The sequence below is a fragment of the Sebastes fasciatus genome, chromosome 9, assembly GCF_043250625.1.
Source record: "Sebastes fasciatus isolate fSebFas1 chromosome 9, fSebFas1.pri, whole genome shotgun sequence".
Classification (NCBI taxonomy): Eukaryota; Metazoa; Chordata; class Actinopteri; order Perciformes; family Sebastidae; genus Sebastes; species Sebastes fasciatus.
Window position 1 is genome coordinate 18,052,635 of NC_133803.1, and position 26,490 is coordinate 18,079,124.

Genomic DNA, 26,490 nt, shown 5'->3' on the forward strand with positions numbered 1-26,490 from the left:
GCTCACTACATCAGGCAAGTCCCAACTTTAATGCTCTGGATCTTTGTGCACCTCCGGAACAGTGCAGTCCAATAAATAAGTCACATAAACAAAGAAAATTGTCCAGTGTGCAGGCAGTGTTGGGTTTGGCATGGTGAGCACTAACAGCCAGCTGCCTCCTTCAGAAAATTATACACAGAAATTGCTATCACATATTAAATTTTTCAGGAACTTAATATTAAATCATTGTCTGAAACATGGCGATACAAATTGTTAAAGGGCATTCCATTGTATGTATTTGAGTTTTGATAGCAGAACTTAGCTGTTTAACATGATTGCAAGAATAAATAAGCAAACCTTCTGCCTTCTTTAAGTTAGCATGAGCAAATAGGTCTACGCTAAATAACAACTATAGCTCACTACATGTCAGGCTGTGGATATATCTTTAACCAAACTCTACAGTTTTATTATTTTGACCATGAATGCAAAAAGGGACAAAATATCTGTTACCATCCGTGGCATCTTGTAGATGACTTGCAAATAGTTCACAGAGAGATTTAGGATCATTAACCTTTGATATTCAGTCTGCTGAGAAAATTGCCCATTTCGGTAAATGGTTGTGGGGCGTTTCGACGTAAGTGGCTGAGACCCTCTAATCTAGACTGCATACAGTAGACAAACCTTACACCTTCTGAATGACCCAGTCATTTTCTTATACTTATTCAGAAATTGTTATGATCTAGCGTGGGTTGCATTACACATAGTGCAATGCTTCTTTACTTAAAAAAAAAAAGATCTTGCCTGGTAGTGCAAGCCTAGTTCAATGACCCGTCAATGGATCCGTGACTGTTAAAGTTGAATCTCTAAAGTAAAATGCACACGTCACCACAGCATTCAAAAGATTTTAAATTACATTTAGCAGTACAATTATTATATATTCATATACAGTGCCGTTTTAAAAAGCTAGTTTGCATTAGAAAGCTTAGATTTAACCTTGTTTAAACAATGACAAAATACTAGGCTGTCAAAGTTAACGAGATAATAATGTGTTAACACAGATTTGTTTTAACACCACTAATTTTTGTTGGCGTATTAACGCAACTTGCAGTTTAGCCCGGTCGTTATTTGATCTTTTGGAGGTTGTACGCTAAATTTTGGCGAGGTAAAACAGTAATGACCATTTTCAAAGAGGTCCCTTGACCTCTGACCTCAAGATATGTGAATGAAAATGGGTTCTACGGGTACCCACGAGTCTTCCCTTTACAGACATGCCCACTTTATGATAATCACATGCAGTTTTGGGGCAAGTCATAGTCAAGTCAGCACACTGACAGCTGTTGTTGCCTGTTGGGCTTGAGTTTGCCATGTTATGATTTGAGCATATTTTTATATGCTAAATGCAGTACCTGTGAGGGTTTCTGGACAATATTTGTCATTGTTTTGTGTTGGTAATTGATTTCTTATAATAAATATATACATACATTTGCATAAAGCAAACATATTTGTCCACTCCCAAGTTGATAAGAGTATTAAATACTTGACAAATATCCCTTTAATGTACATTTTGAACAGATACAAAATGTTTTATTAATTTGTGATTAATCACGATTAACTATGGACAATCATGCGATTAATCGTGAATAAATATTTTAACCGATTGACAGCCCTACAAAATACATAAGTCCATTCTTGTATAGAATGATGCCTTCGCTGAGAATAATTTTATATTTGCTTGTCAAAGTGATAAATAATAGTAATAATATAATTATGTCCATATCAAAACTGATGTGTCCAACTTTAAAGGTTATTTTTTTTTTTTGGCAACAGATTTGGTACCAAGTGTTGAACCTGATCCACATGCATTCACACTACTTGCTTGTCTCATCCAAATAGGTCTGATCACAATGCTTCCTCATGCACAGCTGATCTTCTGTCTCCGAATGCAGGCTTACGGCTCAGGCACGGAGGGGCAGAGTGAGCCAGTGGGGGGAAATGAGAGAGATGGCCTGCTGCTGAGCTCTGCCTCTATTTATTCTTGATCGGTTCAGCAATTTTATTCATATGCAAATGAGCGCATGACATCATCTAGTGTTGTTTGAGCAGTGAATACCTTTCCTTGGATGATGGTTGCTGCTGCTGCTTCAACTTGCCGTCAGCATCTACTGTATGCAGTGTAGAGCAGTGGTCGTATTTAACTGTAAATAATCCAAGCTCCAATTACCAAACAGGGAAAATGCAAATTGCCTGATGCCACTGTAACACAGACTCATTTTTTCCCTTCTTCCACATCTCATAAACCTCTTATTTTCAACCTACCGATCGTATTATTGTCTCGAGCACCGTTCAGAAGACACACACAACAGCATAAAATGAAAACATTTGCCTTTTTGCTTTCTTTTTTTGCACCGACGCAGCATTGCTGACGGGAAAAAGTGGTATGACACCTGTGTTCAACATGCAGCACTGTACTATGAAAATAAGCTTTTCGCTTTCTTGATGTTTTTCCATGCTGGGCATTTATGCACTGCAGTTTTGATAATGATATAATTGCTCGTAGTTACGAGGATGAGTGCAAAACAACACAAACAATGTCGAGGGTTTATTTAAATGGCATTAAAAGCCCTCTAGTGGCTGGTCTGCACAGCTGTTGCTGCTGCATTGTTTCCGCTCCCGTAGCAACACATTTAGGTAATATATTCCACAACTCAGCATGAAACACTGTGAAAGAATTTCAGGCTTTCTTGACCCCTATTTACAGTTCCCTCTGAGCCACAGAGGAGCGCCGTTTAACAGTTTTACACCACTCCCATCTCGCTAATCACCCCCAACAAAGGGATGAAAGACATTGTGAATATTTAATCAAGAATTTATGAGCCCGTTCTGACAGTAAACATAATTGAATGAAGCACATTTTTCCTTTTGTGGAGCAGCTTTTGTAGAGGGAGATTGCACTAAAATGATCCAAACAATCCAAACAGGCTGCCGTATACATGAAACATACTGGGTGGACCTTTTGTTGGAAATGAGCAGAGAAGAGCTGCAGTCTGTGTAGAAACAGCAGGGATGGTTCGAAAGAAGAGGGATATTATAGCTTATATTTATTCAGGTGCACTATCAATGAATATTTATGCAGATTTTCTGGATGTAATGGTGTTACGGTGCATTGTGTTTACCAGTGAAAGAATGCATAATGGACAGGCAGATTGATAGTAGATGTGAAACCACTCAAAACTTCTGTTTCTGGACATATTCATGTCTTTACAATTAAATTTGTAGCACTCTATTATAGCTTGTAAAGTTCGCAAGACAAAAGGCCACTACTGAAATACCCAGTGCTGCCATATAATTTCACAAAGGGCAGCGTGCAGCGGGGAGGCTGTGTCATTTTTCATTTGGGGAGGACATGTTTGTTGTTGGCTTGGGTTTTTCATGTTTTCCTTTGGGGATGTTCGGGGCAATACTACTACGATTAAAGTTTTAGAGTGGCAGACTCCAAGTGCTCCCTCGGTCATTTGCGAGGGTGTGTACATTATTGGTTGAATCCCATTGTGCTTAGCATTCACTGTTGGAGTAGTTTTCATTCTCACACAGTCAAAGATCAACAAGGATGACACACGGCATTCTGCCGCATCACATTTCTTCCCTTGTCACAGGTGAACTCAAGAGTCCCAGGCAGATATGATTATTCAAATTTATGCCACTTTTGTGGGTGCTTTTTTTCAGTCAAAGGATTGGGAGTAGTGTCTCAAGTTTGGCTCCTTTCTTACTGGGAATATTCTTTTTTATGACAGAGGATTTTGTGTCTAGAAACTCAGGGGTTTTGATGTTCATGTATATGTCTTTATAGCCTGTCGTATTATTTCTGTTTAAAATGCTCTAAATATTTCGCTTCAGTAGGTGCCATGCATGAATACCTGGCCATTACACCTGCACATTTCTCCCAGTTTTCTGAACTTCTTTGTTGGATGCTGTTGAAATGCCAACATAATGCTTGATCACATAACGTAAAAAAATTACCTCACCTGTATGCTTATATGGTGATTAGATAGAGTATTGTTGCATTTCTTTTTTATAGTTCAGACTTAAATTGCTTCTTGCCTTACTCATGTGCAATAGATTAATTCATAATTCAAAAAGCACCATCACCCTTTTCCAACAAAAGTGTACTGCAGTGATCAAAGAAAAAATATATGGCGTCTCATAATGAAGCATTTCTTATTTGTGAGATTATTAGTAAGTAACTGTATACACCTTTCATTAATTCAAATTTGAATGACTTAATTATTATTAAAGGTGCTAAATTTGATACCCAGAGCTTTAATATCCCAGTAAACAACTATTTGCTATGTAAAGATATAGAGGAGTAATGTCTACCTGAGCAGAGACTGAAGTTGCTCTCCCTCTGTATGTGCTGTAATCCGAGCTTCTCCTTGCTTTGTTGACATCACCGGGCTGGCTGTGCATGCCTTTTAGTGCATGTTTGTGCATGTGAGCGTGCCCCACTGGCTAGCTTACCTCACAGCCGCTGCTCTGCACTGAAGCCATACGTCGGTTACAGCTGATAATGCCATCCTGACCGACGGGGTCGTTGCACTTTGCACTGTTAGCACTGTCAGCCCCACTAGCCACAAGCCGCTGGTTCGCTATCACCAAATCCCGTATTTAGCACCTTTAATTTACATTAAGCCGTCAGAAGCCGAGATGTCTTTTTTATTTGCTAAATATTAAGCTCTAAAAACACTGGACTCTTCTTATAATGCAACTCAATGCATTCAGCCAATGCGGAAGTGCCTAAAACTAAAGTCTGTGAGAAAATGAGCCTACTTCTCACTTGATTTATTACCTCAGTAAACATTGTAAACATGAGTTTATGGTCTCAATCGCTAGTTTCAAGTCTTCTTCAATACAGCATGATGTTCATTTAGTAAATTATGGTCCCATTTAGAGTCAAATAGATCATAAGGCAGGGTATGCTTTAGGGTGTGGCTACCACCTTGTGGTTGACAGGTTGCTACCACGGCGTTGTCCGGTCTGGGAGTAGTCCATGTTTTCGTTTTAGGACTTAAACCTTTTCACAGTGTGTTTTCAGTTCATGAAAGTTAATTGTAACATTTTGGTCGCCTTAAAATGTCATATTCAGCATTCGGTTGTCCTTCGCTCAACTCTCTGATGTCACTTCTGGTTGCAAAAAAACAAGATGGCGACGGCCAAAATGCCAAACTCGAGGCTTCAAAACGTCAGTCCACAAACCAATGGACGACGTCGTCACGGTGGCTACGTCCACTTCTTATGTACAGTCTATGCCCTTGCCTCAAGTCTCAAATCTCCTGAAGTAATGTCTTCTTGCTTTAAAAGCTACAGTCCACACACAACACAGGACAACATATCTAAAATATTAAAACCACTGTTCCTGAAACATGTTTTATAGTATTATATAGTTTTATTTAATAGTCTATTGTCGTTATTTCATTATTATGAATTATTTTGGCCACAATAATCGTTTAGTGAGAATTTGATATTGTGACAGCCCCTAGTCTATTCACTGACTATTAAATATTGTTTTGATGTAAAAATCCACATGTGGGTGTGAAATGTTGCCTAGCAACAGCTGCTGTAAGAGGAAGAAAACAGACAAGTGCTGTGAGAAGAAATTTCAAAGTAGTAGGAAATTTCAGAGCGTCTGAGGAGTCAGAGTTCTGTGAATGAACGTCACAGAAACGTAATAGCCTTAGCGCTTTGAGGTCAGGTCAGAAACAACTATTCACCTCCTGTCACATCGCCCTAATAATGTGCTTGCTTGGCTGTTTAGTGTCCATCCATCTACTCTGCACTTTAGCACACATATGAGCATGTGTATAGGCTTATAGGTAACTCAAAAGTGAAATAATCGCTGCTGTAATTAGTGCTCATCTGAGTAATGTGTAAAGTAATCCCTTTGCAATGTGGAAAAGTAATTAGTAGCCATTGATTACTTTTTCTGAACTGCACAATAAAAGTGGACAGAACCCATCCTTTCCCACTTTCCCACTGGGTTTTAATCGCTGGAGGAGTAATGAGGAAACAACATTTATTTTGGAGAAGTGCCACGCCATATGTGCAACTGGGTGAAAAGCGAGTTTTTAATGTTGATAATTTTTTTCTTTAAATCCACATCCTGTTGATACAACGCCAAATCTGAAGCAGCGCGTATGTTTATCAATCACACAGCATTAAGCGTTGTATTGACAAGTGGTCTCATAAAAGATTCATTGAGGAAGCGACCAGCAAGCCCTGCCCGCTCACTTGGAATTTCTTTTGTGCAGCCACAATGCCAAGAGGCTCGCTGTGTGCTGTCTAATTGTATTGCTGGAGATATAATGATAGAACACAGGCTACCCAAATTAATTGAGGCTTGCCAGTCACAGCACAAATTATGCAGCAAATGCTGCAGTGCTGCGTGTGAGAGAGTCACTGCACCAGAGCCAGAGCAGGCATTACAGTCAGTGTAGGTGTAGATTATGGTCTGATACAGGGCTTGTTGCTCTTAAGGAAAAACCAACAAACAGATCCCTCCTGACATCCTGTGCAGTAGGTGCTGTGGTGTGTTAATAATGCATGATTATTAAGCATATGGGTTCTCTCTTAGCCATATCTGATGTATAACTCTACTGCATGTTGTGCTAAAAAGAATATCAAAGTAACAGGTGGTGTTCGTCTTCCTTTTATATGTAATCTGTGTGACCCATTTACATTGTATGTGCTCACAGGTATGAAACACCACTGAGCACAGTCTGTAGTTGCAGAACTAATAGACTCTTGACTCTAGATCACTAAATTACTTGCAAATTATAAATTCACCACTAACGTGTTCCACATTATCATTTTTGCTTTTTGTAAGAATCTGAAATATGATTAGAATAATAAGCCATTTGAAAAAAAGAAATCTCGCCTATCAGCCAGTGAAAACTGTTGCAAGGGCACCAGCGCCAGTGCATGAGGTTTTACTGCCATCTGTTGCCAATACTTTCAGATGTTTTATGCAATAGTAATATTTTAATGATGATCCTCCCTCATTATTAATTTTCTGCAGGGGGACTGTGAAGGAGGCGCGTTCAAATAGGATAGTAAAGACATACACCCACCATCAGGTTTAACAAATACCTCTGTGTAAAGGTGCTGTGCTGAAAGTATTTGCGAGGTCCCTTAACATTGCAGGTAATATTTCAGTGGTGATCCTCGGGAAAGTTGCAGTAATGCAGTTGGACTGAATTAGTCACACACCAGACGCGGTCTAAATGAGGATGTTAGAGATGACAAATCACTTATGATTAGAGCATTAGCCAGATGAAGAAATGCATAAATGATGATTGAGTAAGTAAAAAAGATCACAGCCATATTGTGGTTTTGCGCATTTGGAGAAAATGAAATATTCATACGTTTTTGTTTGTTTACCTCAAGTTGGGAATTTGCTATTGTTTGGTCCTATGAGACACAGCACTGAATGGTGCACAGGGAGCCCAATAAGAAATTACATAGTGTTTCATCTCTGCGTTAGACAAACCCCGGCCTCTTTCTCTTCTGAGTCACTCCTATGTTTGTTTGCGTATTATAACCCATTGTGGTTTTGTGTTTGTTTGTTTGTTTGTATGTATGTGTGTGGTGATGCTGATGCTGTGGAAGCTGTGGGGCATATTCCTAGCTATCTAGCTACTAGACCAAGGAAAGTAGTCAAAGTCATCTTTATAAATAGTCATCTTTGCCTTAGAGCAAGACCGATGTAAATTAGCCTGGTGGAGCGTGCAGTGTGCTCACGAGAGCTCATCAAGTAACATCATCCTGTTTGCTTAGTGAGCATGCTCTCTGTGTCTCATAGGGGACGGTCTTTGCAGCATTAGCAGACCAAATACAAAGCTACTGTAGTAAGCACCAAAATGTGCCTCAAACGCTCTCAGCAAGAGGGAGTTTTAGTCACAATGGTGTGGTGTTTCATACCTCACCAACAGTTCGTACACAAAGACATGGATTGCAATACTGGATCGTTTCGGTTTCTTTATTAGGATCTTGTGACTTGAAAATAAACAGTGGGGCGATGTAGTTTTCGCTGAGAATGACCTCCAAAACACACCGGGCACCCCGAAGACGGCAATGTACGTATTCTTTGGACGTTAAAATTGGTTGCATTTCATATTTACAGTCTTAAATGTGCCTCAATTTATGAGTGCGTGTGTACAAAAACAGCTCTCGCGATTTCCATACAGTACCTGTAATTAGTCCTACCTGAAGTTGCATGCGTGTGATTGCCTCAGGGAGGCGTCCTGGAAGGCTGTTTCAAATTAGCAGGAGGGCGATTGCCCTGATTGTTTCCATCTGGCCATTAAAGCAGACGTTTTAGGAGGGTTTTTTCCCCATCATCAGTGGTACGATCACAAACAATGGATGAATGAATTTTTTGCTAGAAGACGATTTGCAAATAAGAGTATAACATGTTGATAAACCTATGGAGCAAAAGCGCATCATGTAGATTACTCCCTCTCAGAATCGTGTTTATGCGCGTGGCACAGAGCGTACAACCTTTTGCATAATGCACAGCCCTGTAAAGAGGCTGCTATTGTGTATTGCCGGTGCAAAGCCAATGATGAATTGGAGAGAGGCAATCACTTGACTTTGCCAAAGCTAGACTATGACACAAGTAGACCAGCTACTTAACATTGTGGCTGCAACATTAATGACTAGTGCAATTGTATATTTCCCCAGAGGGACACCGAGGGTCAAATGATAAAATTGTCTTCCTACTCATTAGGTTTATAATGTATATCTAGTTTGTGCCCTCATTTTTATCATCAATTAATCCTGAATGACATAATGAGCACTTTCAGTCATGATAATGTTTTTGTAGGCTGATTTGTTTCCTTATTATTATTATTGTTATTATTATTGTTGTTGTTGTTCTTGTTATTATATATATTTTATAATCAAGTACTAGTGCTTAATCATGTAAATTCAACTAGTTCTGACTGGTTATCTCAATCTATGGTTTATCTATTTGCAGGCATTATTATGTGAATTTCCTATCTGCTGTGGAACAACTTAAAGAATATCACTGCAGCGCCGAGCAGACTTATTATTTAAATCCAGCTGTGGAAGCCGTTCTCTATTTTTGTTGTCTCTCCTGGGTTTTGGGCTGTGGCGTGGGATACAATCGCACCATTGCTTCCAACCATATCCACCAGTGCATAAAGTCTCTCAGAAACTAGTGTGTAATGTATACGTAGTCATCCATTTTTATGGTAAAGTCTCAACGGTCACATTAGCAGCTTCATTTCTGTGACTGCTGTCTGTCTCTCATCAGGATATTTTTCCGGCTTTGCTGGATTTATTGTGAGTGTCAGACTTTACCAACCCCGGTCTCCCTCTGTTCTCTCTCTCTCTACAGATACAAGTTGCCCGTTGGCAAACAAGGAGGGTCATGTATGATTGAAATAGCTGCAGATAATGACACAGCTCAGCGTCTGGAGGAGTTCGTGTCACATCCCGTGTCAGAGGTAACCTGACCTGCCTGCAGTCAAATCAACCCTTTGTCACGACCATTTTCTTACATTTGCATTTCTAACCCATAATCATGTGATTGGTATCACCTTCCTTTCACAGTGCAGTTTACCTTACACATATTAACATATTATTCAAAACAGTATTACAGTTTGTCGTACATAACCTCAACATCCACAGGTAAACAATCAAAGGACATGCATCAGATTTAATTTATTCAGATACAGTATGTTTTCACACAGAACTCTGATCATGAATGTCAACACATTTTTAACAGTATTTGTAGACCCAACATAGTTGTGGAATCAGGTGAATTTGAGGTTAAACCACCTCATGCAACATATTTTGTCCTTTTTGCACATATTTGATTGGCCACCACAACACCTTGTTGGATGTTACGTTCTGGCAAACCCTGCGTTATTTTTCCTTAAAGCTCGTTACAGTGGAAACTTCTAATAGTGAACACGTCTATGTGGGTCAAATTGATCACTAAAAGCGGATGATTATTATAACAGATAATTTTTTTGTTTTTTTATTTCTCATGCAGATTACCATCTAAATGACATTTGTATATTTATGACGTGAATATAAAGTAATGAAACGGACAGCTTTGCTATTTACTGAAAGTTATTGACTGTTTAAAAATACAGTACAACTGTTTCAAATGCAGCTTCAACCACAGGTGCTTTCCCTGTGCGCATTTGTTTTCAGCCTCCATCTCTAGCAGCCATGACTGTTTCACGTTGTTTGAGTAGACTACACAAGGATAGCCTGAGGAGCACCAAGTTTCGCTGCTGCATCTCATTGGCTTGTTTTTGTTTGTCATAAGCTTCGAGGAGACTACGTTTTACATTGAGAGAAAATTACTTTCTTATTCCCGTCATTATTTCAATGTGCACGTAGCGCCAACCTCAGGTAGCCAGCCGGAAGCAGACGGGTTTCCGCGAGGCAAAGTATCATGAAAGTAAAGTTAAAAAAAAAAAAAAAAATACTGTAGTTTTAAAAATTGTTTCCATATGTTGTCATGTATGAAAAGACCCAAAATGAACACTGTAAGCTGACTTCTTGATTACTATAAGCAAATTATTTAAACAGCATTTATATAGGAATGATTCTGTCCCAAGCTTTATGATCCATACAATCGGATGACTGTTACTGTGATCGCTATATCACTATTTCTACTGTATTTAGCAGCCTTTAGAATCTAGCACACTTAATACATCTAGCGCGTTTTGGTACCAACAAAATGTATTGGCAGCACCAAGTATCTTGGTATTTGTTTAGACAGTCTCTGATTTAAATCCTATTTTTCCTATTTTAGACTGCCTGTGTTTACACAACAATTCCAATTTGACTTTTGTTCAATGAGTTTTTGTTTTTTTAGTATTGAAGAAAATATCTTGTCTAAATTGTTGAGCTCAAAATAATGGTTGAGTTCGCAGACGGGTGTGGTCCAAGCAAGAGCGCCAGAAGTAGGGGGATAGGAAGTGGCCATTGGCACCCCCTCCCACTTTACGCCCCACTTTACTGGCATGATTTGGTGTGATCCCATCACAAGATGGTGTCTAGTTTATTTTCGCCTTTAATCACTTAGAATTCATCATAGCAACATCATGAAGCGTATGTTATCAAAGCCAGCCCAGCACCCTGTTTTTAAGTAACAGCAGTTGCTTTATGAACGAAGAGCAGAAGCTCCCATTAAAAACATGTGCACCTGTTACATTATTTGCCAAGATGATCACACTTGGCAAATAATATCCTTAATGGCAGGCATGTGAGAAGCACTAAGCTAGTGCTCACTTGTTAATCACAGGCTGGTCTTTTCACTCTGGCTCATTAATTTGATTAACAGCACCTATATTTGTTATTAAATTAATAATTTTTGTTTTTCACTTTCAAAGACGCAGAGAGGGGCTCAACCTTCCCACAGGCTCCACACGCCTCCTCCTCCCTCAATGTGATTTATGCTCTTCTAAATTGAGATGCCAAGATGTTTCTTTTTTTCTTTCTTTTTTGTTAATACCACTAATATCTTTGCCAAAAATACATTTCACATTGGTTGCTAGTTAACTTTTATAGAAGATGTATCTATTACCGTGATGTAAAGTTAAACTGAATGAATGGGTTTTGATTTAAGTTTGAGCTCAACACCAGTCAAATTAAATCAAATCAGATTTGTACACAAATTAGGATTATATATGCTGGCATGCAGTTGGGCTTTGAGCTATTTTCTTTAAAATATAAACAGTAATAAAAGCAGAAATGTCACACATGTTGCAATACAGCAACAAAATAAGCTACCAGCAATTGTTCGGGGTTTCCAGGCTGCAGACCTATATTGTCAGTTTCCAATCTAGACAGCCGAAGCTCATCAGGCAGTTTAGCAGATGTCAGTGCTGCACTACTTATAACCATTACCAAAATAAGTTGCTATATGTCAAATTCTAAGTAATGATAGAAAGGCTGGACGGCACTGAAATAAAGTGAAACAGGTCATAGACAGTGTGGCAATTTAGACTGGAAGCCAACATACAGCAAAGAGAAGAGACATTTAAAATCCTAATATTTTTAAATTCTGTCATGAATCTCACAGATTGACAGTGTAAGGTGTCAAAATCTGGAGTAATAAGAACATTATTTTATTTACTGCCACATTTTTAACTAAGGTCGTGTTCATAAAGCAAGCTTTTAGTGCTCAATTACAATTTACTGAACAACAATTTTTGCGTGGTGACGAAATGTTTTTTAGTGTGACCTAATTACTCATGCAAACTGGCACCATATGTGTATAATAAAACTATTTACAAATATAATAATAAAATTGAAGGCCACATTGACTTGTCCTGCCTTCAAATAGAAGTCAAATATCAGCATACGGCACTTGTGAACTCACTGCAGCGAGTCCACTTACAAAGTCATGAATATCACATCAGTGGTTCTTTCAAACGGACCCTTCTCATAAACATGGTAAACACACTTGAAGGCGCCATAAAGTCGTTCCATATCAGCCTTGTCGTCATCATGCAGCTCCAGTGGCTCATAGCTGGTCGTATCACATTAAATACGGTTTAGCTCATTGTAAAAGTATCCGGCCACAGCTGCGTGTTTTATTTGAATCCTCAGCTTTGTTGAAGATAGTTTTAGGGTTCTTAACTTTGCGGTGACATTACATACACGTTCCTGTGAACCCTTGCCATCCGTGTCTTTTTATAGGCTTTCAGATATGCAGCAGTCATGTCATAAAGCTTGCATTAATCCAGCATCTCAAATGTCCCTCCACTGAACACCTCCACTACAGCTGTCCAACACCTCTCCTCAAGCGCCAGCATGGTGTCATGATGAATGTTACATTTGAGGGACGTCAAAGCCTGATGACTGCTCAGATTTGATATGAAACGGCAATATTCAGTGTAATTTAATATGTTCACAGTGACGTTAAAATAATCATCTGTGCTTTATAGGGTTTTTATTCTATATTTTGTATTCTGTATAAAGTTGGATATCATCAGCATAGCTTTGAAAATGTACCTTGAAGACCCACATAAGTTATTTTATAGACATACAGCCTCCCATAACACAAGTCTGTCTGTCATGTCTGGGGGTCACGGCCATCGGCACTCAATACCACCGCACAAGTTACCTTTTTTCGGCGATAAGAGATGCACTGGGCTTTCCATTAACTACAATATAAACCCATCCGCAGAACAGTAAAAGCACAGGGAAAGTGCTGTGGTGACGTAGTTTAAAGAGTGGAAGACACACACTGGGTGGGAGGGGGTGGAGGTGGATGGATCCAACAAACAAAAGTTCATATCAAGTCCAGACAACTGTTCATATCCTGTGCGTTACGTTTCACTTTCACGTTACAATCAGCTGTTCGTTTGTGTCCTGTGTTCACAATGTTCAGTCACATTTTCACTGTAAAAACATAGCAATTTTAAGCCTAATCATGTAGTTTTTCCTACACCTAACTCTAGTTGTTTTGTTGCCTAAACCTAAGCAAGGGTTTTTGTTTAATTCACAACATTAAGCAAATGCTGTGACCGAAAAGTTATGTCAAGGGGTCGTTAACAGTGCTCAAAGTAGGCCGGTACTCACTGGTACGCAGTACCGGCAATTCTACATTTTACTCCTTGGCGTACCGTGACTTTTTCTTGGTACCGGCACTTCTCTCAAGCTCCCGGTACTCTCCTCTGCACTCTCAATATCAGGTTCTCTGGGAGATTCATAATGGCAATTCATAACGGCGCGGCACAGTTTAAACATTTTCTGAATCTGCTGTTTTGATTTATAGAGTATGATATTACACGGCAAACACTTCCAAAAGAGTTAAATGTTCAGACAAAGGCTGTGACATGTGTAAATAATAAAATAATCATTTAACTATATTAACTAGTGTTGGTCCAAAATTATGTAAAATTGCATAGTTTTAAGTCAAGAACCTTAAATGTTTTGGGGGGGAGGACCCAATATCTCCTTCTATCTTTTATTCACTGTAGACATTCACAAGTGTTTCTTTATCCTGCTGCATAATATGTAGGAGCATCCTGCTCCTAAAACCTGACTGATACCCAACTCTAGGCTACAAATAACACAGGAAATCACTTTAATTATTAACACTACTGTATGGGTAAATATACAAACACACCACCTTAATATTATATTGTTCCAGTTGGAATATTATAGGAGTATTATAGGCCTATAGAAGATGCGTAGCTTAAGTATATTAATATAGCATTAAAACCACAGCTGATTATGACCGACACAGATAACATGCTTAAAGATATAATGAATAAAAAGGAATAAGTCGCAAGAGATTGCTGATACTGGCCGATTAACACGGCAACATGTGATTAACGGGAGTGCTGGCACTTATTTCCACTTCAAGCACTGGTCGTTAAGCATGCGTTTACTGCGACCGAATAAGTGACGTGCTGAAAAACCAGTACTCTTATCTTCCATGACATGAGCATCCATGTCAGTACTCTCCCTCCAGAGCTGTTGGCAACTGTCAAAATAAAAGAGGACATGTTTTTGTTATTTCTGCTATAGAGGTAGAAAAAGTGTATCCACATTGTTTTGGACAAGATCCAGCTAAAGGTTGATGTACCTTTTAAATCTTATCTTGGACTGAAGTGAGACACATAAGCAGGAATGGGTCTTTGGTTCAACTGGACACAATTTTGAAAGTGTTCAAGTTATAGTGGTTAGGTCAGTATATCAATGAGTTTAATGATGCATTGCTAAATCTAAAGGGAAGATATTTACTCTTTATACTAATAAAACTATTCATACATGAAACATTAAATCACTTTGACTCATGGGAGTTTTATTTTTGAAATCCACTGTCACCATGTTACATAATTTGCCAGAATGTGTAATGAAGCCTTGATAAATGTTGATTTGTCTTTCATAAATTAATCATCATGCATGGCTTGAGTAGGAACGTGTTATGTAAACCTTCTAAATAGAAAAGCAGTATTCAATATTCATTTGAAACATCCGGAGGTCACCGCTGCGAATGAAATATATGTAATTTAGTGCTAATATGAGACTGTCTTGTGTTACACTCTTTTTTTTTTTATGCAGCTCTGCTTTGGTAGCAGACACAATTTTGCCTCACTTGTTAAATTGACCGTTATGGTACGATAAGCTGCAAGTTCACAGAATTTATCTACATTAATTCTACCCAATTACCTTGCACATCAAAGGAAGCTTGCAGCAATTTTTAGATACTTTACCTCTCTCTCATTGTATCAGGATCTGTATTATCATATGATGTCAGCAGGGCTGAAAAAAAGAAATGATTATAACTCCAGTTTCTTGTCTAGGTCATGCTAAAACCACATTAAGCTGGAGAGCAACAGAGGCTGATAGTGTTAATCTTTCTTGTTGATCTTAATATATAGTAAGGTCTTTTTAATGTAATAATAATGTTAATATATTCACACACACACACACGGATACTTGAAGGGAGACATATTTTGTATGATTTAGTATGATCTACTAAATGATAACACTGATCACTGTCTTTCCGTCACTTTTTGCAGGGAACCTTTGGACCCATATTTCTTGGGGATGTTTCTTCGCACTTGGAGATCCATAACGGGAGTGCAAAAGGAGCAAGGAGATTCATTGGGTGTATCAGGGAACTTCAGGTCAACTCGAAGGAGATTTACCTGGTGGGTGAGGCAGTGAGAGGGAGAAACATCAAGGATTGTGACCCGCCTGTCTGCCAACACCTTCCCTGTCGTAATGGAGGAACTTGTGTCAGGTACTAGGTCACCTTTTACACTAATGAAAAATGACTAAACTACCTTTGAACTTGGAAGCCATTAAGGATATAAAATACTATTTCTCTAATGCATTTTCCTTCTGTAATAATAATGCATAACAAGCAAGAAATTACCACAGAAATGAGCTGAGTTGTTACATAAATGCATGTGCCAAACAAATGAAAGGAGTGTCTAACGGATATGTGTATGCTATAAACAACAAAGGTCCTGAAAAAAGTGGGTGTGAGTGACAGAGTCATTACATCTCCATGTTAGACCGGCTGTTTCCTCATGCCCATGTGACTCAGTATGAAACAGGACTGTCAGAGTCGGTGTGTTTCTGTTGTAGGAATATCCAGTTTAAATTGTTTCCCCAATCTCCAAAAACATGAATGGAGCTGTGCCTGTGCAATGGGAGCTCTGGGCACACACTGACCCAGTCAGCCAGCTAGTGAAATGACCGTTTTGGCAACTGCTCCTTTTCCCAGCACCAACCATTTAGTAATGCAGATCTGTTCAGTTGTCAAACTTATCTTATCTATATTGGACTAATTTCAGTGTAGGCTTAGTCTAGGCTAACTGTGCACTTTGACGTATTGGACTAGGACTCAGCAGACAATCTATATAAATTGATGCATCAATTGGTGAAAAAAAAACATCTTGCCAAATTGTCCTACAGCAGTTACTTATGTGGCTGAAGAGAAACTTAAAGTAAAACACGTTAGCAATGGATCACATGACTACTCGTATGTTAAAGCTGCTGAAGAGCAATAATTTGGTGGAGAGCAAAAACCAACACATTCTCTCTCCAAACTCGTCAAAAACCGCCGCTTGGTCAGTGCCCCTCGGCATCGGAGACCGACGCATGGGGTACCGCTCTTGCGTTACTTTTGGACGGACCAGGGACGGTGTGTCAATACACGCTCATTACATGTATTGTGTCCTTTCAAAATATACTTCCATTTTCAGAGGAAGTTAGGTTTAGGCAACATAACCACTTAGTTAGGGGGTTAGGAAACAGTCGTGGTTGACGTTAACTTCACTGACTAGTGTCTCGTGAAGTCAAGCCAAGTCAAGTAAATTTTATTTGTATAGCCCAATATCACAAATCACAAATTTGCCTCGGGGCTTTACAATCTGTACAGGATACAACACCCTCTGTCCTTTACAGTATGACCCTCTCATCAGATGAGGAAAAACTTGGCCCAAAAAATCCTTTTAACAGGGAAAAAAAGGAAGAAACTTCAAGAAGAGCAACAGAGGAAGGATCCCTCTTCCAGGACGGACAGACATGTAATAGATGGTGTGTGAACAGATGAGCAACATAATGAAATTACGATATAGGCAATCCATATGACAAAATATGAATGATACATATAATGTGAAACCTATATGAAGAGATGGATCCAGGCGTCGCCAAACAGATAGAGCCTGTGACTAAAGACTGACGTGACAAAATAAGTCAACGTTACTTTGTTTCACACGGGACATGAACAGCGGTCTCCTGGTTGAAAGTCTTGTGTTTGATTCATCCACCACCCCTCCTGCCATTAATCACTCATTCGTCACTTGCTCCGATCGTCGAATAATGCCGTGGGTGGGTTTGCATTGGAGTTAGTTGAAAGCCCGGTTGGTCACATACTGATGCTACCATGCTTCGCTTTCCGATGCCGAGGAGTGGCGCCCAATTGGCAGTATTTGACAAATTGGGAGTGAGACCGGGTAGCAAAAACGGGGCTAAAACGAGAGCGAACATTGGACGTGCGTTCATTAGGTGGACGCTACAAATGAATGCTACTGTTGTTACATGGCTGCTGGATGTGTAAGTAAGCAAGTGATTGCTTACACATTCGCCATACCAACTTAGAAGAGGATTGCAGCAATTGTTTCTGCATTTTGGCCCTTAAGTAGCCAAAAACATATGTTGTTGCAAATTAAAATCAGGTTAGACCATTTGATGGCATGTTTTAACTTTGTAATATTGTTGTTCATATCATGTAGTTTCTCTACATTGGAAGTTAAATTATTAAGTTCCATTTACTTCCAAAAACAGATGAATAGGCAGATAAATATGTACATTGTAACAATGATTTGTAGTCTTTCATTACATTGAATTTACACAGAAATATGTCATAATGCATGGCCAGTTACTTAAATGTTCAGATGGTCTACTAAAAGAAGAGTAAGACAAATTCCTTGAATAGCTGTACACGAAAGGAGTAAGGTAGTCATGTCCTCTCCCTTCCCACTTTCTATAAATCTGCAGTATTTTCACTGCCCAGCAAAGGTAATCCCTGGGCCAAATGTGTGAGAATCTGCTCTCCCTTCGTCTTTATCTAGTACAGCTCATCAGACTGCCATCACACCCCACTTACCAGCAATTTTGCCTGTCTTTTTAAGTATGTATTAACTACATATGATGCTCTTTCACCTGAGGTAATCCAGAAAATAGCTGCTCTAAATGTCTTCTTCATTGTGTTATGACACTGTCAATTAACAGCCGCTTTTATTAAACAGGAAATGAAAAGGGGCACAGCGAATATTGGAATATGAATGGCTCTAAGGATACCAATTAAGAGCCGGTGGTATTGTGGTCACATTGGCTTGTCATGTGCAGAAGAGTGCACCTTGCAATTATCTGTGTGATGAATGCGCGTTAATGCAGTATCCTCTTGAACTGCACAGCATGCCGGGGTCATCGGGAGTGCACAGAGCTCTCTTCATTCTGTTAGTTGGCCTGGATTGCTCTGCCACAATATAATAGGATGAAAAAGGATTTTGATTGTGGGTTCAGTTGGGGTGATATTGGCGCTGTCCCCTTTTCATGTGGTTTTCTGTTCAGTTCGGCATGTAGAAATATCAATATTAAACCTGAGAAGATAATGGCTAGTAGTTGGCGGACGATACATACATATTAGGTATTTAAGTGACACCAATGTGAAAAGCTGGGCAATCTGCACCTACTGTACAGCCTTCTTGTTCTCCAGTGCCAGCTCTGTAATGCTGGATATCTGTGTCATTTATAAACCTCAGCTGCAGGGTGCTGAGACCATGTCATTAGACTGACTGGCAAAAACAGCAGATGGAAATGTTAGAGCGGTTTCCAAGAGACGCACATTCATGCAGTAAGTACTTTGCGGTCGCTCGGTAACAATTTAAAAACACTTGAAATAAGAAAAGAATATTTCATCAGAGGAAAATGAACACCTGTAAGGTGGATGGGTCCAACAAACACAGGACTTTCAACCAGGAGGCTGGTGTTTTGTTTTGCAAGTGTTATTTAGTGACGTTTGTCAAGTGTTTTCCGTGGTTATGTTGCGTTGTTTCCATACATATTTTGCTTTTTTACATTTACGTAGTTATTTTAAGCCCAGCCTTGATGTATTTCCTAAACCTAACTAAGTGGTTTTGTTGCCTCAACCTTACTACAGACGGTATTGTGATTTTGTTGCATGGCGTACAAATGACACTCAAAACGCCTAAAGTGCGTCCTCATGATACTCAGAATGTCGTTGTAATGTTGTGCAATTTATACGCCTTCCCGTGAGATGTAGTCTTGATCCATAGTTGTATGTAAAAATAATAGTAGTAATGTAAAAATACTGATTAAAGTGGCTTTAAAGCTTTCATCAGGGTGTGACCTCCTGTTATCTCCTCGCTTGTTGAAGTAAAAGAAGAACAAATTGACACACAGATCGCATAATTAGATCCACATTTGTTACTGAGGGAGGATGGACATGTGCTTTCACACACATACATACACACACACACACACACACACACACACACACACAGAGCAGAAATCATGCAGACAGTACTACTTCTGCTAATTGGCTGCAGTAGAGATGTGATGGTCCAGCTACGGCGGCACACGAACCTCCACTTAACATTGAATTCTCCTGGTGCTCCATTTCACTGCCTGCAAGTGTGAAAGTGAAACAAATTTTTATCTTAATCAGAGTTCCAGCTATACTTGTTTCAAAGTACCTATAAAATAACTCAAGGTCCAAGAAACAATTATATTAATTCACCATGAGAAACAAACATAGCTATCATCCTGTGTGCGTTTGCGGTCCCTGAAGTATATTTCCGGAGAAGACTTGCTCATTACAGAGTTTATTGCATTGTGTCTTTGAATTTTGGAGGACGAGTGCATTCAAAACAACTGTGCGATGGTGTTTATGGCCAAATTGGCCATTATTTTTATACATAGACATTTCCTTGTTTAAAAATGAGTTTCTGTGTAACCTTGACACACTTAGAAGTAGCTGATAATAATTATATAAGTATTAAAATGACTTGGGGACAAGACTCACAAAACTCAGTATGAAAACATACAGGAACGGGAGATGCTTCTGCGTTTGATTTTTTCTTTTAGACCAGACCTCTGAGGCTAAATGAAGTACAACTAACTACACAGAAGGATAATAGACCAATGAATTTCTGTTTCCAAATATGTTATTCTGAGTTTCAATTTGTGTCCATGAACATGCTGCACTGCCTTGTACAGACAGTACTGAAGAGAAATAATAGAAACTTAAAATAATTATGATGATTTTCTGTATGAGGGTACTTTTAAAGGATCAGGCTGGCATCATTCATTATTTTTCTTATTATCAACAAGTTCCCTAAAAAGACCAAAAGCTAAACATTAGTCAGTCTCACAGTACTTTCCGACGTCCCTACCCTGCCTGTAGCAATCATCCACAAGCCCATTAATAAGACGTACATCTTCAAAAAGGGGTTATAAATATATAGTTTGACTATTAACAATGCCTCCATAATTTCCCAAACAGCTGGGCACTGGGAGTAAACAGTGCAATTGCCAGGGGACTATTTTCAGCTGCGGACAGATTAGCACAATTGGTGCTGCAGTGAGTATTTACGGATGGTGCATATAGGATTGACTCAGAATAATGGTAATGAAGGAACATGTCAACGATGAGCCCTACTTTATTTTAAAGTTTATCTGAATTTATAAGGCCTAAAAAAAATAGCATGTGATGTTGGATCTCAACAGTATCACAGGTTGGTGTTCTGGTAACCAGCTTCATGAGATTTTACTGAATAAGGCCTCTAGAATAGCACATCTGATTGTTTATTTGAAGTTGCGAATGGGAGACGTATACTGTGGAGACTGTTTGGTTTTGAATTTTATGTAACACTGTATTAGCGATAACAAGTCTGAGTTTGTAATTATATCTCAAAATTCATTTCATTCATTTAACCTCAGTTAAACCCAAACCGTGTAATTATTATACAAATGTCAAGACTCTACAATGGTAATTATATGTAATCAGTACATACAGTAGAGCTACTGTATCTGCAGAAATCTAATTTCTCTACTGCAAAATAAGTAATATAGTTAGACACAAGGTGAAAAATAATTATTTTGTGACCTCAGTTAAATCCAAATCTTGTAATTATTATACAAACAGTGTTTATTTGCACCTGGGTGAGAATAGTCACATAGCAGATAGTTGAATATGCTACTTTATTTAACAACAGTTAATTAGAAAGCCCTTTCTAGCAGAAAAATGTAATAGTAGTAGTAGTAATACTAGTAGTAATATAAAGAGCGACAAAGTAGGTGCATGGAGTAGGTTGTGGTGGATGAATGGGTCAAACTCGGGACTTTCACCAAAGAGCACAGAAGCAAAGAGGCAAAACTCTAGTGCTTTTTTGACAACGGCCGCTAGATGGCGCTGCGGTAGCGCTGCCGCCATTTCGGACTGTAAACGCCAATTAGTCCATAGCCATGAATGTATAAAGAGACGTCTGTTAATCAGGGGATAGTCAACTTCCCAGTACGAACACTTAAATGCCCCTCATTTAAATCATTACAGCATGTCCTAAAAGTTGTAAAATTTTCTAATAGCCAAATCCAGAGTTATTTTCCTCAACATAATGAATGTGCAGCGCCCTGCACGCTCATATGACAATATCAGCTTCTGCCAGCTTCCTGCTGGCTGTATGCGGCTGTAATAATGGATATATTGGCTGTAATTCATCACTTTTATTATCTTATAATACACACATGGGCTGTATGCTGTAAGCCTGTACCGTGGTGGATGTATTAACGTCTCTGTTCCCAAACAACCGGCTATCGATTTTGGAGGTCCTTGACATGAAAGCCTTTGAGATTGATCTCAAAATCTGTGTGTTGGATTTTTCTAACTTCCATTTATGTCCATCTCTCACTCTGTGCTCCTCTGGGAAGCAGCCGGGGCAAATTATTTTAATAAATAAATAACTAAGTAAGTAAATAGTTATAATAGTATGCATATTTATAATAATGTTATTGTTCAACACAGGCCACTTTGGTAGAGACATTAAAATTATGACAATAAAATAGAGATAGTTAGGTTTTCCCTTAGATTACTTATTATTTTCTGTTTTTTTAAATATTATTTTCAGTTTTCAGTCGCAGTTTGGTTAGATTTAGGCAACAAAACTACTTAGTTAGGTTTAGGAAAAATATACATCTAGTACATATACACATACGGTATCTAATGTGTGCCCGGGTCGGGTGAAAATAGCATTGTTTGCTACTTATACCTGGGTGCTACTGTAATAGCATCTGCCTTATGCAAATGTGCAAGACTCTACAATGGTAATTATACTGTATGTAACCAGTAGACAAACAGTACAGCTATCTGCAGAAATGTCTTTACTGCAATATAAATATCATAATTAGACATAAGGCGCAAAATAATTATTCTGTTCTGAAATCTGTTCTCTACAGTGAAGTCTCCACAGCAGTCTAGACTAAAACAGCATGTTATTTTATTCATCCACCACAAGCCAGTCTTCAGTATGCGCACCACTGCTCACTTAATAGCAGTATTTCCTTTCAGACTTATTTTTTAGCTCTCATCCCGTCGTCATGTCAGCGATTGTTTGAGCTGGGTTTTTTTTGTCTCCTTCCACCTTTTACACACGATTTCAGTTGTGCTTCCAACAACAACGCAGCTCAACATGTTGCCTTATTTTCGTCTTTGCAAATGCTATGGCTGGTTCATAGAAGTAGGTGGAACATTTGGCCCGACGACAGCTTGCTGGTGAGTTAGTGAGAGAGGAGACCAGTGATTGTGCTACATCACAGCATGCAGTCTAAGTAGAGGACAGGTTTTGTCTCCACGGAGAAAATATTTCAGAAAACCGACGGCTGATTCTTACTCAAGTCTGAAGCAAATAGACGTTATTATCTTGTATGAAAAGAAATCTGAGGATTAGCCTGGTGCTCGAAACATTACAGCAATACAAATCGGTCTAACGGGAGCTATTTGGTGTGCGGATCCATTAGTTTTAATCATTTTCTATGAATTCATCTGTCTGAACCTGCACAAGTGAAGAAATGTTAAATCATTGTAACACAACTTTATTTTTGAGACATGGAGGCAATGCAGTTTATTTAAGGGCAGTGTTCTGTAAGGTATGGTATTTCTTTTTCTTTTTCAGGACTTTAGAAATGTAAAGTAAATACCTTGAATGAATACACTGGTACATTTGAAAAGTGTGGGGCATAAACATGTGAAAATAACTTTAAAAGTGTTACAGAAAAACACAGCGTTCTGCAGAGTGCAGTGTGTTCTAGGTTGGACCTTTTAGAAAACATTATCTGATCCCTTGAGAAAAGTTCCCTCACGCTTTATGCCTCCTTTCTATAAGGCTTTTTTTTTCAAGTACCATCTAAAGAATTATTTTCTATGGCAGTATGTTTCAAAGGAAACTGTGATGGAGGCTTAACAGACATCACCCCTCTCTACCGCCAAGGAAACGTTTGCAAGGGTGCCTGGAAGAGGCCAGGGAAATATCGAACAGCCGTCTGCTAAAACAGGAGCCTGAGTGCGTCAGGTGAATGCCATGTGTAAATTCCACTTCATCCCTCTGCTCACATTGCAATTCAAATGACAAATAATTGATTGAGCAACCAGTCGTCTTTCAAATGATTTTTCCCTCCCACCCACTAAGGATCACAGTGTCTCTAGCATAACGGTGTCCAATTGGCTGTTTACAGTACTGGAAAGCAAATGGCGTTTCAGTACCAAAGCAGTTCTTCTCTATAAATAATATCAGCTAAACCCAGTGGTCCTTTTTATTTTAACAAAGGATGAAGTGGGCTAAACGCTTTCATCCTGAGAACTGAAGACTGCCATGGCAGCAGAGCCTCATCAGGGCCTTACTGTAGAAGTGTATTTCCATACCAACAAACACTTGAAAAGAAGTGCTCTGTAAATGACTTACAAGGGACGAAATTTGAGAAATGCATATGGCCAAACAGCTTATTGTTCTTGCTCGTAGGGATATCATAAGCTGACCGGTCAATTATTCATAATTGTATCTGGTACTCATTAGATTAAAAATGTAGTTTCCCTTAATAATTCATCCAGTCCGTGTGCTGCAGCGGTGCAGTCTTTAAATGGCGTGAGATATGGCTAGCACCAACTTCATGCATTTGTGATAAATATATTCAAACTAGTCTGCAAACATTACAACAATTACATAATCAAAAGTGATTGCCTCAGCCAAATTAAAATAACCTTTTGTCACCCCACACATTGCGTTTCTTTGATTAGGCCAATTAAAACTCAAGTGTTTTCAACTGAGCTCCTTCGCCTCCTCTATCCACACTTTACCTTTTTGGAGCCAGAAATATCAGCTGCCTGTTTTTAGTGCTCATATACAAGTCATCCGACAATTCATCTTTATTGGTTTAGTCTTCCCTTATATTATACGGTACATGTGGTCTATTCGTTTGAGGATCAAAATTGTTCTATGAGGACACAAAAATATTTGTATCTCGTGCAAATACAAACATTCAGGCAAAACTTCATGCCCAACTGATTCATCTCCGTACTATTAATTGTACGCTGCTTTCAACACACCTGGAGATTGTTGTTTACCCAATGAAGTTAGCAAATTGTTTCGAGGTAAATATTGTTGCATGGTTTTGTGTGATTATTTTAAAGCTGCAACAATTAAAGCTGACAATATTATGTTACGTTAATGCCTATTTTTCACCTCAAATGTTTTCAGAATCATCTTGTAGTGTACGGTTTAGCTGTAAAATGAGAAAGTTTGTGACGCTGCCGCCATTGTTAAATCTGGTGAAGGAACGCCAAGTTCTGGTCACATGACCAGAGCACAGCCAATAGGAACGCTCTCTCAATAAAATTACCTGTGATTGGTCAAAGTCTCCCGTCACGGGCTAGATTTTCTAAAGTCTGAAAACAGAGCCATGAGGAGGTTCAGAAGTCTAGTTTTCTCTCAGAACACTTGAATTACAATATGCTGAAAGGTTATTATGGAATTTTTGCCGAATGATGCCAAAAATATTCTGCCTACTGCCACTTTAATCAATTACCAATTATGTTTTTAAAGGAAAAAAGTCGAAATTCTCTGATTCCAGCCTCTTAAATGTGAATATGTTCTTGTTTCTTTACTCCTCTATGACAGTAAACTGAATATCTTTGAGTTGTGGACAAAATTTTACGTCATCTTGGGCTCTGGGAAACACTGATTGACATTTTTCACCATTTTCTGACATTTTATAGACCAAACAACTAATCGATTAATTGAGAAAATAATCGACACATTAGATTGAGAATTTGTGAACGTGATTTAATGTTACATATCTATAGTATCTAACCTGTAAAGTCAGTTACATTTTTGTTATGTAAGAAATCATCTGTGAAAAAGTTTGCTGCAATTAGAAGAAACTATTTAATTTGTGTATCCGTCTATCTTTTTGTTTCACAGCAGACAGACAAACATATTCACACTTACATTCACACCCACCAGCAATTTAGCTATCCTGCATCTTTGACTGTGGGAGGAAACTGGAGCATCTGGAGGAAAACCCACGCAATTTGTGTGTCACCAACATTTAAAAAAAGACACTAACTGACAATGCAGGGGACAAATTAGCAGCACTCAAAGCACTGAAACATGGAGGCTGCACCGGGAGGTGCTCCATTACACATCTGATTCCCCCTTTTGCAGGTTGTCAAAGATTATACAAATAACAAAAGCTTGTTCTTTTGAACGCACGACAATTTTCATCTGGGAGTGTTATTTTGAAAATAACGATCACAATTGACAGCGACAGTGTGTCGCGGTGTATCGTCCCTTAAAATGTCTCGAAATTGACATTAGCAGCCTGTTAATAATCATACACCACTGCATTATACAACATCCTTTTGTACTTCAATACAGTCATATCTAACAATGCTCAACTTCGGTGACAGAATGTAAATATTTCATTTGAAGAAGCCAGTTTCTCGTGAGGCAAAATGCATCCTGCAGTGCTGCTGCTCCAAACACATTATTAATTTATAGATTTGAAACCCCACCAATGCTTCCTCTATCTGATATTATACCTTTCAAGGTTGTGCTCATCTTAGTGCATTTTATTAAGTCCTTGTCTGGATATTACTTTGCATGCTAGATCACCCTCCTCTTCTTGCCTGGAGAGGAAGCGCACGCATATGAATGGAGGAAAGACGACTTAGAAAATCTTGTTTTCTGACACGCTACTAATCATGTGCTTTCTGCTGTTATTTTTCAAGGTGCGTGTGTTTACCTTTACCGAAAGACACGTGAAGCAATTTCTGCCTCTGCAGTCGCTGCTAAAATGAATAAAACCACAACAAGATTCTTATTTTTCTTCACCACCATCTACTACACGTTCACTCAAATGCTTGTGTTT

General features: G+C 38.8%; 1 protein-coding gene across 1 annotated transcript in view; it reads left to right on the forward strand.

Moving 5' to 3' along the window:
- Positions 1–26,490, forward strand: part of eys (eyes shut homolog) — a 206,291-nt gene that overhangs the window by 157,505 nt on the left and 22,296 nt on the right. The window contains exons 42-43 of the mRNA XM_074646369.1: positions 9,392–9,500; positions 15,555–15,778. Coding sequence (XP_074502470.1) covers positions 9,392–9,500; positions 15,555–15,778 — 333 coding nt within the window. The remainder of the gene's footprint in view (positions 1–9,391; positions 9,501–15,554; positions 15,779–26,490) is intronic.